Source organism: Cydia amplana, chromosome 23, assembly GCF_948474715.1.
Source record: "Cydia amplana chromosome 23, ilCydAmpl1.1, whole genome shotgun sequence".
NCBI lineage: Eukaryota > Metazoa > Arthropoda > Insecta > Lepidoptera > Tortricidae > Cydia > Cydia amplana.
The window spans coordinates 5,145,418-5,163,096 of NC_086091.1; the positions used below are offsets into that span (position 1 = coordinate 5,145,418).

At 38.2% G+C, this 17,679-nt stretch overlaps 1 protein-coding gene across 1 annotated transcript in view; it reads left to right on the forward strand.

Moving 5' to 3' along the window:
- Positions 1–15,604, forward strand: part of LOC134658794 (basement membrane-specific heparan sulfate proteoglycan core protein-like) — a 91,654-nt gene extending 76,050 nt beyond the window's left edge. Inside the window, exons 9-20 of the mRNA XM_063514447.1 lie at positions 909–1,039; positions 2,226–2,379; positions 2,693–2,787; positions 4,935–5,025; positions 6,014–6,127; positions 7,759–7,871; positions 8,012–8,195; positions 9,525–9,653; positions 10,676–10,765; positions 11,581–11,978; positions 14,255–14,492; positions 15,162–15,604. Coding sequence (XP_063370517.1) covers positions 909–1,039; positions 2,226–2,379; positions 2,693–2,787; positions 4,935–5,025; positions 6,014–6,127; positions 7,759–7,871; positions 8,012–8,195; positions 9,525–9,653; positions 10,676–10,765; positions 11,581–11,978; positions 14,255–14,492; positions 15,162–15,262 — 1,838 coding nt within the window. The 3' untranslated portion in view covers positions 15,263–15,604. The remainder of the gene's footprint in view (positions 1–908; positions 1,040–2,225; positions 2,380–2,692; positions 2,788–4,934; positions 5,026–6,013; positions 6,128–7,758; positions 7,872–8,011; positions 8,196–9,524; positions 9,654–10,675; positions 10,766–11,580; positions 11,979–14,254; positions 14,493–15,161) is intronic.
- Positions 15,605–17,679: the final 2,075 nt, after the last annotated feature.

A 17,679-nucleotide genomic window follows, 5' to 3' on the forward strand; every position in this document is an offset into this window, starting at 1 on the left:
TGACCCCACGATTCGTAAAAACTACGAGTAATCGAAGAGCGCTCTCATACTGGTTTTAACTATTATTTCGCGCTCTGTATGCGATTAGAATGCTATAAAGCGGCCAAGCTGAGTGGCCAGTAATCACCAAAGGGACCAATATCATGACAATAGCTAATATGGATTTCAGGTATTCCGTGATATGCGTGAATTGATTTCGTGTGATAAGTGTATTAATATTGAGCACATTGTCATTGTCCCTGATATTGGTGTGGAGTAAGAATATAAAGGCCTATTTATACACTTCACTTCACTCATTTACACATAATAATATGAACTTTTTGAGCATAAAATAAACACGTGAAGGTGTTTCTGAGAATTATCTAACTTCATCAGTCATTAAAAAATAAAAATAAAGCACCTGCGATTTTATTTCAAAGAATGTTTTTCGAGAATTTCGAGATTTTTCAAAGAGACCTAACAATGCGACGCAGTCATTTTACTTTTGAGAATAAATTTAATTTCAGTACCTAAATAGGTAAGTACCTATAGGTTAATGATGGATTTAGCTCCAAATTCCTTAGAAATCTCAGTAATGCCAGTCATGTCAATTACTTATTTTCTATCGTTAACCATAAATTACAATTAAAGGTGCAAGACGTGGGATACGTTAGTACTAAACTAAAATGGTGTTGGGCAGGACGTATTGATGGCAGGTGGACCAAAAAGTTAACGGAATTGGCTGCTTTCGGACGAAAGAAGTGCCTAACGTCCGTTGGCTCGTTGGTTGGACGAAATTCGGAAGATTGCGGGTCACTTCTGGATGAGATTAGCTCAGGACGGGAGAAGTGGCGTACTCGAAGAGACCTATGCTGCGGCAGTGGGCGATAAAAGGCTGATATGATGACACAATTTAATTTTGTTCACAGATCTACCGCTGGTGAAGCTTGAGTTGGGAGCGAACCTGGACGCCAGCAAAGTCGTCGAAGGGTCTGATGTGTACATCGACTGTCGTGTGCGAGCAAATCCTTGGCACACGCACGTACATTTCACACACAATGTATGTTGAATATATCCGTCCGATTATTGTCATCATCATTAACTTAAGAGTTATTCTCTTGCCGGTGGAGTATCTTCCAGCATTCCCTATCTTGCGCCATCTCTTTGACTTTCTGATACGACACGTCCCCCACTTTTTCCTTCACTTGGTCTAAAAAGCTGCGTCTGGGTTTTCCTCTACCCCGCTTGCGTCCTATCCGCCCCTCCAGGATTATTGTATCAAATCAAATGTTACTAGTAGTTCGCCCCGAACTGAGAACTCGCGGTTCGCCAAAAAGATCAATTGAATGCAATCGTCAAAGGATCGAAAACCGCGTGCGATTTATTGCAAGATCTGTGGAGCCCTTAATTTACAAATTTAAGTCACTATAGAAATTAAAATAAACTGTATCTGTGGTAAGCCGTAATCTTTCTTGTCAAATATCAAATACTAATATTATGTTTATTTTATTTCGTTTTTATCTTGCTAATTATTTTAAAATCTTAAATTAAAAAACAATATTATAAATGTGTAAACCGAGCACTTTCATTTGATACCAAACTCGACCATACTTTCTTAATTAAAATGACCAGAATAGCAAGACCCCTCACAAATAGCTTTTTAGCATTTTAAGCTCTTCTAGCTCAATAACCTCTTGATCGTGCCTGCTCAAAATTTAATGACTAAAATATAATGCCCTCAACTTTACGTTCACCCAATTTGATTAAAATTAGAACAAATTTACTTAAGTTATTGTGTATCAAACTATCCTCTGATAGTTCAGCTTAAAAACATCGAAATGCCGGGACGTGCCTCTAGCCAGCCGTGTGTTCCAAGTTGAATGTAAGAACTTCACTTCGCTTCGCTCGCTCGTTCGATTATCTCTTCTTTATGGTATTCTTATGATTGAAGGACGTGACGATTGTGGGCACTCTTCACCAGTGCTCTATAAGCTGCTGCTCTAGCTTGGGCCTGGAAATAGTTGCTTACGAAATACTTTTTCTTTGTATGGTCTTATTTAATCAAATACGTAAAGCTGGAGAATTTAATGTTAATTTTCTAGCCAAGTCATGAAACAATATTTCCCCAACCAAATATCGCTTTCTCAGCATTTTCAGAAGTATAAGAAGAATTAAACTCCTTAAGCTATATTCTCGTGGAATGCCTCCTCTTTCCCCCAATTTGTATCTATAGTGATTTTTCTCAGGACATGGTAGTGAAGCCCGGGCCCGGAGTCCTCGTAGCCAACCAGAGCCTGGTGCTCCAGAAGGTGTCCAGAAAAGCGGCCGGGGCCTACGTGTGTGCGGCCAGGAATGCCCTTGGAGAGGGCTTTAGTGAAAATCTCATGTTGGATGTTAAATGTAAGTATCCTTCTTTAAGTAATTGGGACGTATTCTCTGACTTTTTGTCTCTGATTTAGTGTTGGCAATAATTTATTTCTCCAGGTTTCTTTTGATTTTTGTATGACCCACAAATATAGGTACGTATGAAGTTAATATTAACGATATCAGCATTTTATGTGATTTCGGCGCAGTGTATTCACAGCGTGATTAAATCGGCACTTCCACATCTGATCTTGAGTAATCTTGCTCTCTAGAAAAAGTAAAAAATGATCTGATACACTAATGCTAAACCATGCTAAACTCTTTTCTATCTTCCATCTCTTTTACACAGACACACCTACGTGCAAGTCTTTGCAGCCAGCCGTACTGAGAGCCGCTAGAGGAGAGCTCATCGAAATTGAGTGCGATCTAGACGCCAACCCAAAGGTATGTTGTAAATGTGATTGGGGTAACTTCAAGAGCGGGATAATTTAATAAATCGCTATTAGCTACTTAAACTGAAGCACATTGTACCTAATATTACTCAAAAGGTAGGTATATATATCATAGAAACTAATTTAAATTTTATTTTCTGCGAACGATCCTATGCTTGCTGCTTGTTAAAAATTAAAATTAGGTTGGGTAGCACATCGTAAGATCGTAACTGATCGTATTTTCCAATATGACTTGGAACTCAGGTAGCCGTTTAAGAGATGTAACGCTCTTACGGTAGATGTCGCTATATCGTGGAAAAAATTGCTGGCTATAGATGAGGTCTTGGTGGCTCAGATGACAGAGCGCTGGAGTATTGATCCAGAGGCCGTGAGTTCGTCTCACCCAAGACAGTAATTTTTACACTTTTAAATTTATTCTAAACATCATAGAAACTTACCTACATAGGGTTATATGAGGTAAGAGAAACATAGTTTATTTTGCTCGGGTCACGAGGAACAGTCTGAGGATTCCCTATAAATGTTTTCTTGCCCCAATATTTCTCTTATTTATCTTTTCCTGAATATTAATTTACAAGGAAATAAATTACTTGCAAAGCCGGAAATACAAATTGATTACACACCCAATTGCGATCACATTGTCTATCATCCCGGACCAGATGCTCAACTTTTCACCAAACAATATTATTATCATTACATCACAGGTACCTCTCACAATTGTTTATCCTCAAGATGAGACTTTCATTTTGATATCAAAGTGATCAAACAGAATTGACTTCCAGGTATAATTTCTCAATTGTTATTCCTCAGCAGAACTTCTGAAATGGGATAAAATTTAATTGGTTCCAAAGGCTTTGTCAAGAGGTTCATTCAATTTCCGTCAGTCAATGTTTATGTAGACGCTCAGAATTGACGAAAAGTTTATCCCTTACGTACTTAAGGGTGTTTTTGTTTTGTGATAATTGCTTTTGGTATCGGTTTATGGTAAGACAATGAACTTTTGAGCAGCTGAATACATGTACAACAAGCTTCTTATCGCGTTCCAAGGTATTTTAATTTGAAATAATAATATGATTGTTTAATTAAAGTATTAATTTGTTTTAAAAGCAAAAGCATCTACTGTGCTAGACTCTGACCTCGCTAACTTAGCAAAAATTTGGCAGCAAGAATACATATATCCCGTTTTGGCAGCAAGAATGTATATATAGCACCTTGCATGAAAACTAAGCGTGGTTTGACTCTAATGCGGTGTAACTTTTCAGTCAAAGTTGATCTTTAGGCAGTTTTGAGTGAAAAAAGACAGGTAGCCATCGAAGGCCACCTTAAAGTTAGTGAGAGAAGCGTTTGTCCGAAAATTGGATTATTACGTACGGATTTAGAAATATACTGTGGCTTCGGATGAAATGCAGAGGAGTACAAATTTCCCGCCATTTTCACACAGCGAAAACGCTGTCGATGGCAATTGGTCTTAGTGCCAGTTGCACCATCTTTACTTGACAGACTGATCAACGTCAGCCGGCGCGCCGGCGCCGCGGCGGTTTACTATGAAACTCTCCATACACAAAAAAATTGCGAACTCTTTAACGAAGACAAACAGTTTGGTGCAACCGACCCTTAATCTTTTTAGGTACTTAAGAGGTAACAGGAGTGGTCATTTCTCCATACAAACGTACTCGACTGTTTCCTCCGTGGGTTTTGAAGCTAGAGCAATGATTTTTTTCAACACAGATTAATATTGTCAATATCTGTGTCGGACCATTTGTTTTTTCTTTATATTTTTGTTTTTTAAGGCGCTAGAGCCCTTCAAAAATTGCCAAAATGGCCTAATTGACTATGCCGCAATGAGAGGCGTGGTATTCAAAAGCAAAACGGTCCGACACAGATAATTTCATAATCATTTAGGTTTCCAAATTTGGTTACGATTGGTTAAATTTTAGAGGAGGGAACAGTCGAGTACGAAACCTCGATTTTTGAGATTTTTACGCAGGATTTTTCGCCTTGTCCTTATCGCACTAGTTTTAGGTACCGCTTCCGTTAGCGAGACGGGTATATTTACCTAAAATATTTAAATCTCAGCTCCTGTTTCGTCTTAAAGATCAATTGTGCCAACTGTCATCATTACATAACGTTTACCTTTGACAGGAATCCATGACATACCATTGGTGGTTCAACAGTTCTGCTCACAGCAAGCATGAACTCACGGCTGCTTCCACGTTAAATGCTGCGCAAAGTGGTAAGTGTCACGTCTCACTATACAGTTCTGACGAACACACAAGTTTTTTCTCCTGTGGACAATATAGTTAACAGTTTGTGGACATGTTGGTAATTTTGTCATACTTATTCAAATAAAAGGAGTACCCTTCCATGTGGATAAGGGTTAAATAAGAAACTTTTGTGTTTGACCCAGATAGGCAAACTTACGGTACTGTATGCGTGTGATCATAAATAAAGTTTTCTCATATCAATATCTAGTCCATAAATTGGCACTCTTCCAATGCGATAACTTATATCTTTGACATTTTTGCCAAAAAACATCTGTTCCCAACTTCCCACAAAACTTAGATACTTTGTCTTCCAAAAATTTATAGGTGCGTCCAAATTGGGTGAGTACACTGCTACATGGGGTTATTACATTCGGTCGCCGAACACTTTCTGCTCAGAGAAACAGAGACGGTCTATGTTATTTCCCTTTCGTTTTTAACAGCAAGATAACAGAAGTATCCAGTGATCGGTTAGACCTATTAGGCCTATAGGTAGCGAACCATCTGCAACTCGTTCGCGCGCGGTGTACTCACTTCCTACTTACTTAAATAGGTACAGGTCGATTCACAAGAGCTGGCACGAATCGAATGATAGTGAATGAAAATGTCTATGTGTGTATCACATTAACCAATAAAATGGTGGCTTTCACTGTATACCGATACAGGTGTCACTCACACAACGAAAGTTGGTTCATTCCATTCGTGTCTTTAGGTCGAAGCTGAGCGAAAACCTTCTGTTCTGTATAAGGAAATGTTCTTACAGGCGACTAAAGGATGACTCACGTTAGACCGGGCCGTGTCCGGGCCGGAGCTTCCGGAGCTTCGTTTTCTATGGAAAGCATCACGTGGTCAACGGTCATCTGTCATAGAATAAGCGTCGGAAGCTCCGGCGCGGACACGGCCCGGTCTAACGTGAGTCAACCTTTACTCGACGTCGATGATGACTGATCTTTTTTCCAGGTACATATTTATACATGGTCAATACGTCATCGGACTACGGATGGGTCCAGTGTTCCGGTACTAACAGCGTCGGACGGCAGACGAAACCGTGCCTCTTCCATATTTTACCTGCAGGTTAGTTTCTTTCTTGAAGCGTTGGTGGCCTAGCGGTAAGAGCGTGCGACTTGCAATCCGGAGGTCGCGGGTTCGAACCCCGGCTCGTACCAATGAGTTTTTCGGAATTTATGTACGAAATATCATTTGATATTTACCAGTCGCTTTTCGGTGAAGGAAAACATCGTGAGGAAACCGGACTAATCCCAATACGGGCCTAGTTTACCCTCTGGGTTGGAAGGTCAGATGGCAGTCGCTTTCGTAAAAACTAGTGCCCACGCCAATTACTGGGATTAGTTGCCAAGCGGACCCCAGGCTCCCATGAGCCGTGGCAAAATGCCGGGACAACGCGAGGAAGGAAGAAGTTAGTTTCTTTCTTCCTACTTCTATTTATTTTAATCATTCTAAAAATATGCTACTTTTTTCCCATAAGGTGAGACCCGTGAGACTAAGTATATGACTAAGATGAATCACGTTTAATTATCAAAAATGAAAAATTGAGACTAATGATATGCCGGCGGAAAGTTTTAATAATTGTGAAATTTTAAACATGGAAAATATTTAAACTTTCATTCACAATTTGAATAGGGAACGAATTACGTTTCTTGTGAAAAATATTCTCGTGAAATTCTCTAGAAAAATTTCAAAACTGTTTGGAATAATTATTCCATATCTTGTTAGATAAGTAGTCGGTGAGATTGAGGTCAATATCAAAACTGTAACAACCTACTCACAACACCATCCCTCACCTAATGGTAGTAAGGCAAACTCAGTACAACCTCAGAAGCGATCTATCTACATTTCTGTTTAAATTTGTACAAAGTTTCAAGAGAGTCAATGAAATATAACCTGCCTGCGACTACGAACGTAATGTCATATCCAACACGTCAGGCCACTTGGCAAATAATAAACGTGCTCTCGATTAAGTCCCGTTTTCAGTTTAAGTAAATGATGAAAAATAAGCTGTCAAAATTATCCAAGTGAATCGGAAAGTGTTAATTGAATCCATATTCAATGAATTTATTTCACTTTCTGTTTCACAAATTGATTTATTAAGTTAATTGTTGTTTGTTTGTGCATTCATTATCGAAAAAGTTGCTTTCATCAGTTAGTCATTTAGGAAATGTTTACAAAATGGCGGTTGGCTACCTATATTTTTGTTGTTTTGTTACACATAGTAAAATAGCCTTTGTTGTTGTTCAATAAAGACTCTTTTCTTAGCAATATAAAAAAAAATTGCCTTTTATTTTTTTAGTTTCTTTTGAGGTCTAGCAAAAAAAATTGAACACAATTAAAAGAAGGTTAAAGGATGCCTTCTTCCCTATTACTTACCAATTACAAGAAAAGTAAGACGTACAAAATTCGTACAATATCGTGGTAATATCTTCAGTCTTCAAGGATGTGGACCAACAATCTACGATTGCATCGAGCAGTGGTCATGATGATTAAAAGCGTAGTTAGATACATATTTCATCATAACATGGACTGGGGCACACGATTATCAACGATTAACGTGCTGAAGACCGGGATTGGAGCGCGCGAAACAATCTCCCATCCCAATAGGAGCGCGCGCGGCGCGCCTTCTTAGTTGTGCTTCGTCCGACTATTGGCATTTGATTATGAATTACGCAACAATTTTCCTTTGTTTGCAGATAAGCCTTCAGCAGTTAAAGCGTGTGAGATCACAAACGTGACTTACGATTCTTTGACTCTGAACTGCACGCCGGGGCACGATGGCGGTATTCGGCAGTCTTTCTTATTACAAGTAAGTATATCTACTTTTACAATGGGGTATTTTTTCAACTCTTGGCCAAATTTTGCGAGGTGAACATATAGATTGTACCAATCAAGTTTTACAAGTATTAGCTATAGTTACTTTAAAACTTAACTTACCTTTTTTTCCAGGTATTCGACATGGGCACAGGTCTGCTCCTAGCCAACGTAAGCAGCGATGAACCAGAGCTCCATGTTTCTGGTCTCTCGGCCAGCAATTCTCTGTCAGTAGCTGTGAGGGCGTATAATAGGAAAGGGGCCAGTGAACCTTTGACATTGACGTCTAGTCTGCTTAAATATCCTGAAAGACATACAGGTTAGTGTTAAATGTAACTTTATATTTCCCAGCTTTGTCATAATCACCAGTGAATTACGCGTAACTGTCCGCCATTTATTACTCGCTATAAGTGGTACTAAAAGGCCAAAAACAGAAAGAAACCAGCGATGATAATATATGATACCAGTGAAAAAGTTGATGAAAGTGCTTTAATGTCCATAAAAGCATTTTGTTAGCTATACAGGCATACCTACATTTTTTTAATGATAAACATATCTTATTAGCCAATGTATTTAAAGACATTGGATTCTCTAAATGTATACTTTAAACGAATTCGTTAAGGTTCGTTTGTTGTATTATTAACTTTGAACTTTCAGATTACATAACATATTTAAGGTATAATATATTTTGCATCATTTTGTGTTAAATAAACCAAGCCATTATTCCTATACAACGCTAAATCTTATAATATTTCCCCATTCATTCTAAATATATTATTTATATCTCCCAAGTCCCAAAACAAGGTTTAATTAAATATCCGCCCACGAACGAGTGCTACCGTTTTTCCGTATTACTTGATGGATTCAGTAACGTAAACCAATATTCCCGGTAATACTCAATGAGCGCCCTTCAATTACGAAACAAAGGATCGCCTTTGGGCAGTGCCTTAAATTTTCAGAAATAAATGGACTTTCATTGCCCTTAATTGGAGTGTAATGAGAGCGGGTTGAATTTCAGTCTTACTGGCACTATTGAAGTTTCATTTCTGACTCGGAATGTTTTAACATTTAAGCAAGACAGTATAGATTGTTAGAATAGTAATGGATTTATGCAATTAGTTCTCTAGTATCAGTGGGTGTAGGGTTTGCACGACGGATCCGAAATGTTTGGGAAGATTAGTGGATTCGGATCCAGATACGGATAATTATCCGGCATATATTCCGGATCCGGATTGCAAATCCTAAGTGTGTGTAACGAACTGCGTTTAACGAACAGTTTTAAAAATCGACCTTCGGCAAATATATGAGCAAGACAGAAACCCCTTTTCCCTTTAATCCCCCCGCTCCAATCTAATCTAATTAGAGGCTGAAATAAAACTACTTAGTCAACCGAGGTAAATGCGTCACTTGAGGTAAATGCGTATTTTCAGTATTTCTTCGAAACGCAACATATTATAACTATTATAGCCGTCTGCATTAAAAGTACAGTGACCACACTTCAAACAGAGAGAGTTGCAATAGTTCTCAAATGTTCCGTTTAGAAGAAATCTTTAAAAGACACATTTACCTCAAGTGACGCTTACCTCGGTTGACCTTAATAATTTTTTATATGTCCAGTAGCAGTACTGATTTCTCCGTTTTTCCACAGCGCAAGTCCCCGTGAAAGTGGAGCTGACGACTGTTCTGATCATCGTGCTGGTCTCCGTCGGAGTCATCGCCGCCATGACGGCCGTGTCCGCCACCGTCTTCTGTTGCAAGCACTGCAATAAGAAAAACAGTAAGTTTGTATCCCACCAAGGAAACATCATCTTCACTAGGGAATGCTCCCGGTACAGTCAGCAGCAATAGTTGCTAAGCGGGCGAGGTGTTTAAAATGATCTTGACGCGACTTTATTGGTAAGAGAATAAGAGTGCGTCAAGGTTATTTGGAACACCTCGCCCGCTTAGCAACTTCTGCTGCTGACTGTACTGCGTTTGTATGGCGAGAATCGATTCCGGTACTGTATTTGTATAGAAAACCAGTACCGAGAGCACTCCCTAATCACCACCAATTAGATGGTTGGCAGTCCTCGACTGTGCGTTTCTCCAAAAACTTCATGCCTCGAACAGCTAAACTGTTGCATCAACTGTCACGAAATTTTCAGACGGACGGAAGCCATTTTATTTTGAAAACCGAACTGAATTTCATAACCTATTATATTATATCAGAATACGCCTTCCGTTCAGTATAAACAATGTCTTGAATTCGCTGAAAGCGGCTCTGTAATTTCACGTCAAAACTCTGCGTTAATGATTTCATGGAAAGTGTATAATGATATCATGTAATAAACTACAAGGCTTAACATTGTATTATTACACAAAATAATTGGTAACTACGAGTATACTAATGTCAAAATGTGGACTAAAATGTTAACGGAATGGTGGTCACTTTCGGATGAAAGAAGTCCCTGGCGTCCATTGGCTCCTTGGGTGGACGCATCCGTAAGATTGCGGGTCACTTCTGGATGAGATTAGCTCAGGGCCGGGATAAGTGGCGTACTAGAAGAGAGCCTATGCTCAGCAGTGGGTGATTAGGGGCTGATAACTATGATGATACAGTGTAAGGCCTGAGTGGATGCTCGAAGCGGAGCGTTCGGCAGGGCGTGCAGCGTGGCGTCGGGCTCACAAGTGATTTGAGCAGCGTGCACTAAGGCCGCTCCTATAAGCTTGCATTTGTTTAACATGCACGCCGCACGCCCCGCCCCGCTGCACGCCCAACTCGAGCGTCCACTTAGAATTAATTGATAACTTTAATTTCAGATAAAAATGAAAAAGACAAGAGGCAGCAGGACGAAACTTCCAACGTGCCTTTGACAGGCACGAAAGAGTCAGACAGCGTCGACAGTTTGGGTATTCTTTTTAATTTATTTTATTATCTAATCTAATGTCTAATACCTATCTAATATCTAAAGCTCGGTCGCCCAGATATTAATATATCTATTTAATATAAAACATTCGTTTCTATGATTGGGATGAAAGCTTTATTTTAGTTAAAGTTGGTAAATATTATATATATTTTAAAAGTAAAGTCAATTTGGGAAAGACAGACATAGGACAAGAACTCTAGTATTTGTATACGTCTGTTCTAACGACTTTTTGTAAGATCCACTTGAACCATTCCGACCTGGAGTTACCATGGTTACCAGTACAATTTAACACTGGGTTACCAAACGGTTTAGCCGCTTAAGCCCGGGTTAGTGGGATGGTTGAAGTGGGCCTAAATGGAGTATGTGTACGCAAACGCATCAAGAGACAGATGCGACGAAAGAGCTTGTAGACGGTCCTACCTTATAGACGGTCTTTGCGCCACTTTGAGATTAGTGATAATTGTATATATGGGATACATGTACAAGACTAATTATACCATAAAATTATAGCGTTGACATAAAATGACCCTGCCTGTGAAGCTGCGGTCCTGGGTTCGAATCCCGGCAAGGGCATTTATTTGTGTGACGAGCACAGATATTTGTTCTTGAGTCTTGGATGTTTTCTATGTATTTGTATATTATATATGTCGTTCTCTGAGTACCCACAACACGAGCCTTCTTGAGCTTACTGTGGAACTTAGTCAGTCTGTGTAAGAATGTCCTATAATATTTATTAATTTATTTATTGAAAATGTCTAAAATAATACAATAAATTTAAAAAATAATTTTCTTTTCCAGATAAAAACCCAGACATAATACCGCTAGATGGTAAAATAAGCGACAGCTGCTCAAACAAGTCCTCAACAACCGATTACAGTTCAATCCGGCCATTAATATCAAAAAATCCAGCAGAAAAATACGACTCAGTCCCACCCAACTGCGACAGATTCTACGACCACAACATAGACCCATGCAACCACTATATACAAATCCGTCCAATGGAATACAGGGTACGGCCAACATACCAGCCGAATCCTATTGCGAATCTTGGTCCTAGTATACAGAGTCTTGGGCCTATGAGCAGTTTGGGAGTTCCGAACGTTGGGCCGAGTGATTGCCACAGGCCACCGTATGACAAAGTGTACGAGGATTGGTTGAAGTATAAGAATGCATTGCCGTTGAATACTAGTGGTTTGGTGAGTACATTATTTGCTATAAGTTTGTATTTCATTTTGGCAACTAAAGTATTTCCTGCCTTGCAGCCGGAAAGCGTCAATTTTAGCTAAATTAAGTTGCCGTTTATTAACTCCGTCGAGCTTAATAGTTATTTACGATACAAGTGCGGAAAAGAGGAAATTCGAATTACCTATTCGCACGTGTATCGTACAACGTTTTATAGTACATATGGCACTTTAAACTTTCGACATACACACGGAAAGTGCTATTTCCCGCACTAGTTCGGGAAAGTAGCACCATTGTACTGTAAAAAATGTATACTAACCTCGGGCAGTAAACAAGAAATATTTCTTACTGTTACTGCCTCTTACTGTAGGTACTCTTAAATGCGAAAGACTAGGTATAATGATGTAGCCTTCTCAGACCAACACTATTAAAACGATTTTGATAAGGTAAACCTTGAATGTAGAAAACTGAATTAGCTTAAGCGTTTTAAATCCATCCTCTGGAATAGGGTTTGCAATCCGGATCCGTAATGTATGAAATTATCCGGATCTGGATCCGGATCCGCGGATCTTTCCGTTCATTTCGGATCCGTCGTGCAAACCCTACTCTAGAAGAATAAGTACCAAAACAAATAACACCCTCTGAAAGGTTTCTGCTTTTCCATTTGTATTTTCTGCTATATTTTAACAAAAACCCAACGACGCATTCGCGTTTGCAATTCTATTTTGTTCTTTGAAAAACAGTGGTGGTTTTGTTAAAAAAAAGTAACTAAGTCAAACCAAAATGGAAACGCGTTCTGATCAAGATTTTATACAGGCTGATTGTTGATGGTAGATATTGAAAAGTCTACAAAGATAGCTTTTAAACTTAAAGTAAATTGCCAAAATAATAACAATATCAGCCACTACGCTACTGGTCACAGCTAGGCCTTCTTATACACAAGTGGAATGAGCTACATATATGTATTATATGTATAGATAAATACCTACGTACCTACAAACCCCTATTAAAATGCTTAAGTGTACTCTCATTGAATAATTTTACGGTTTAGACTCACTTGTTTTAAGTCACTCGCGCGACATGTTAGATTATTCAATGTTAGTATGTCTCACAACAGTTTAAATTCGATTGTACTCTCATTCGCTATTTTTGTCTGTAAATGTTAAGCATTGCATGAAGACGCCATATTTTACTACAATTTTAAACAAGTTAACGTCCGTTTCTTTCAGTGCCATGTGTTGAAAGCGCTCCAATTTTCTCTAGACATTTTTCAAGAGAATCTCACAACATGTCTCTTAATAAAATAAAGGGGGTTTTTCAACGTTTCAACGTAAAAGTTTTCGCTGTAATATTTGTAGTTGCAAAATGCGCAAACACGAAGGAGCTTGGATTTTAACGCCTTCGATGTGCACTTTAGAGTGGTAAATAAACTACATCGTGCCGCTATCATGTCTGTATCAAAGGTTGCATTTTTACCAGATTGTACGTAGCTTCGCTCGGTATTTTCAGTTATTTGTTTACATACCTATGTGATATTGCAAATATTACTTTATTTTCAACCGCTTTCCGGTATCTGATTGAACAGAAATTTGATATAAGGTTGGATGAGTTAAGAGAAACAAGCAGAGATTGGGGCGAGATAAACATTTGTAAGGAATCCCATACTGTTTCTTTTGCCCCGAGCAAAATAAACTAGGTTTATCTTACCCCCACATGACCTTAGGTACTTCCGTAATCTCGATAACAATCGACCAGATTCTGAGTTAGTCTAAGATGTAATTATTTATTTATCAACGATTCGAGCAACGCATTGCTCCTCGCAAGGCATTAGGGCTCATTTAGACGGTACGAGAACTCGCATACGAGTCTCATTACATTGCGTCATTTGATTGGTCGGCTGAATTGATGTAACCTCAATGGTCCGCAATGTAACTAAAATCGTATACGAGTTCGCGCGCCGTCTGAATTTCATACGAATTTGACACTCACTTGTCACTTCCAAGACAGACCAACAAGAATAGACTATTTAAATTAGCGACCCGCCCCGGCTTGGCACGGGTTAACAAACTATACATAAACCTTCCTCTTGAATCACTATCTATTTAAAAAACCCGCATCAAAATCCGTTGCGTAGTTTTAAAGATCTAAGCATACATAAGAACAGATAGACAGCGGGAAGCGACATTGTTTTATACTATTGATAGTATGGGTACCTAATGATTCTCCGAGTTCGCGTGCCGTCTAAATGGACCCTTAGAGTTCTATAACTAATTCCTCACTTGTCTTCCAGCTACCAGCCGAGCAGCTAATGCCGCCCGAGCTCTACGCCACCCCTCCCCCCTCCCTCTACAGCAACCCCCGCACCCCCCTCCCGCTCCCCCTCCCAGAGCTCGACCACCGATACTTGGAGAGGGACGGCAGGTGTTCCAACTCGCCCCCGGTCCGGTTCAACACGGACAATAGTGTGTATTATAATAAGATGATGGAGAGGAGTACGAATACGTTGCCGCATTTGAAGAGGATAAATGGTGAGTTGATTTTCAACCATGTATAGTGGTATCACAGAATAAGTAATAGTATTATCATACAGAACGGACACGCACCGCCCCGCCCCGACTCGGATTACCTCGCCCCGCGCCTGGCCGCGACATGAATGTGTGCGTAATTCGCTCTACTGAGAGCATGCCAGAAGTCCGTCAGATACACAATGACGCGTGTACAGACGTGCCGCGCACACATATAAACGCAAATCATTTTTGATGTATTAATTGATTGACACTAGGTATACGCAAATTTGACATAATAGAATTAATAAAATGTAACAAAACAGTCATGATTATTGATGTTGACCCCGAATAAAAATTACATAAAACTCAAATAAGAAATCTATTGAATAAGAAATAAAAATATACTTCTAAATTTTTTTTATGAACATGACCTTTGTCATATTTTAAATATAATAGAAATCACACCGAACTTCGTAGTATGAACGTTATAAACCCTGTAGCGAATTCTTGTATTCATTGGCATAGCATATTATCATTGTTTTTTTCTCTTTGAAACATATTAGTATAAATATATTTAGTAAAATATTCAGTGACAAGTAAAAGTTCGACGTTTACAGTACCCCGATTTGATAACACTAAGTGTCCTACTAACTATTACTTTATAAAATGTGTTTGTTGTTATTCTTACAGGTAACACAATCAATCAAAAGCCGACTGAACTCAAACAAAGTGCCGGTAAATCTACGGACACAAACTTAGAACCTGTCAAAATGGGCAGTCAAGAGTGCTAAATAAGTGTCAAGTGTTGCCAATGTGACTGTTGTGGCCAGATGACAGTGTAAGTGCTGCCAGAGTGACTTGCCGATTGTATAGTTCACGTAAGAAATCAAGAATTTTAAAAGTTTTTTAAGTGTAGCAGTACAATATTTTATGACAGTATTACAGAAAAATGGTGTTTTAACGTGTTCATTATATAACAAACCTTAACGAAGTGTAATCTGGTTTTGATACGGTGAAAATAACTTGTAGTAAAACATCGGTCTAAAGATTTTGTTATGCGACTGACAAATGGGGTTATTTTAATCACTGGGGTTTGGTCAGATGTTTAAAGAGGTACCTATTGATGTTTTTCTTATCAGAATATAGGTAGGCATGTTGAACTTGCATATTTTATTGCATGAGATGGTTAATGTAACCCCGGTGCACAAAGTGACCCCGATTCACGGTATAATCACTTTGATGAAATACTTATAAAAATTAGGAGAATAACTTTCATTTATTTATTTGTTATAAGTCATTGAACAAATACATATAGGTACTTACGGAGTTTGTTAATTTATATGTTTAAGAATACGGATGTTTTAATTTGACTACATATCTGAAGCAAAACTGTTAATATGAGTATAAATTAAAAAATTGCACTGTAACTAAATATTTTACTTTACTTTTCATATTTTGTTTAAACAATAATCGAACAAAAAAATTATAGTATTTCTCATTTCGAATTAAATATTGATCACCTAAAAATCACTGCCTTAAAATTAGTACTTGAAGCACGCTCATTAAAACCATGAATATACAGGGCGAAATATAGAGATAATAAAAATATTAGTACTGCCACTGTATTACAAGATATCCAGGAACTAGCACCCTAAATTTTGGCACCAATAATTGCTTGTAAAAAAAAACTTAAAGGCCCACTTCCTATTTGATTCCTAAATCATAAAAAAAAACTTTAGAAGTTTGTATGCAAAGGTGCTAAGCCAATAGTATTGCTGACTGGGGTCTCCATTGTTTTCCAAAAAGTCATAAATCATAATGTATTGTTTGCTCGCATTTTCGTTAGGGGCTGTTCATAAATTACGTCATCTATTTTTGACCCCCGCCCCTAAAATCATCCAAAAATCATGCTTCGAATGACCCCGTTTCCTCCTACGTCATGCTACCATCTTCCGATGTCCAGACCCCCCCCCCCCCATTTGAAATGACGTAATTTATGAAAAGCCCCTTAGTCATAATTCATTTGGGTCAGAAACGCGTCACTTTTCAGGATTGCCATAAAACAAACCTAACCTAACCTAAATTGGATAAAGTTACGAAAATCCTAAAAAGTTAACGGTTTCAGTTTTATGACTAATGATAATATGACATACAAAACATTATGACTTAAAACTTTATGGGAAAGAACCCCTGCTGACTGTACAAGACAAGTCCTACTTGTATCTAATGCTTACTTATTTCACTTCCAAGGGATGTAAAAGTCAAATTTCACTTCCAAGGGGTGTAAAAGACTGAAAAATGTAATTTAATCTCAATACTGTAATAATCTCAATATTGTAATAATTAGTTGTTTGATTTACTGACTACCGCATTTTTAAATCAATCATATTAGGTTTAGAAAAAATTCTCATTTTGTTTGATTTGAACAAATTAAATACATTATAAAATGACTCAGATATCGTGGTAAATAACCCGGAAAGAAATTTAGTCATCGTGTCTTATGATATTTTAAACTCAATTGACTCAATTGCGTCATTTTTGTTTTGTTTTGATACTCGGAGGCCGATTCTTGGATTGAATTTAACTTTTGTTATAGTGTTGATCTTGATATGACCTTGACATCAATAAGTTCGAGCGTAATGCCTAATGACATGACTCGACTCGACTGACTGACGATGATTCGACTCGACAGCGATTTTCAAGGTCGTGACAAAATCAAAATATTAACAAATTGTGAAATCAGAACCGACCTGCCGCTATGACAAAATCCAACCTGAAAATAATTTAATAATATTATGATGCATACAAATAAATAAAATTTTGATACAAAGATGAACTTCTTAATTGAGTTTTGGTTTAAACATGCCCAAAGCTCATTATAATTTCGTCTAATACAGATGTTACTTAGTTAAATTTGAGAAATCAAAAACAGCTAATTTGTCCATTTCCAAAATATTAATTTTAGATCGTTTTATTTATTTTAATATTAAAGTAACACATATAATTATTAATGAAAAACTTAATAACACTTAAAAAATAAAAACTTATAAATAAAAAATTTGGCCTAGGTCGTGGTCGCTTGGTAGGGTACCCAGAAGGCTGGCCGCATTGCCCCGCTGGATGGCAATGCTGATCCGCTGGGCAAAATATTGGCCAGCCCCCTGGTCGCCAGAAGCCTCTATAAGGCGCTTTGAGAGCTCCTTATAGA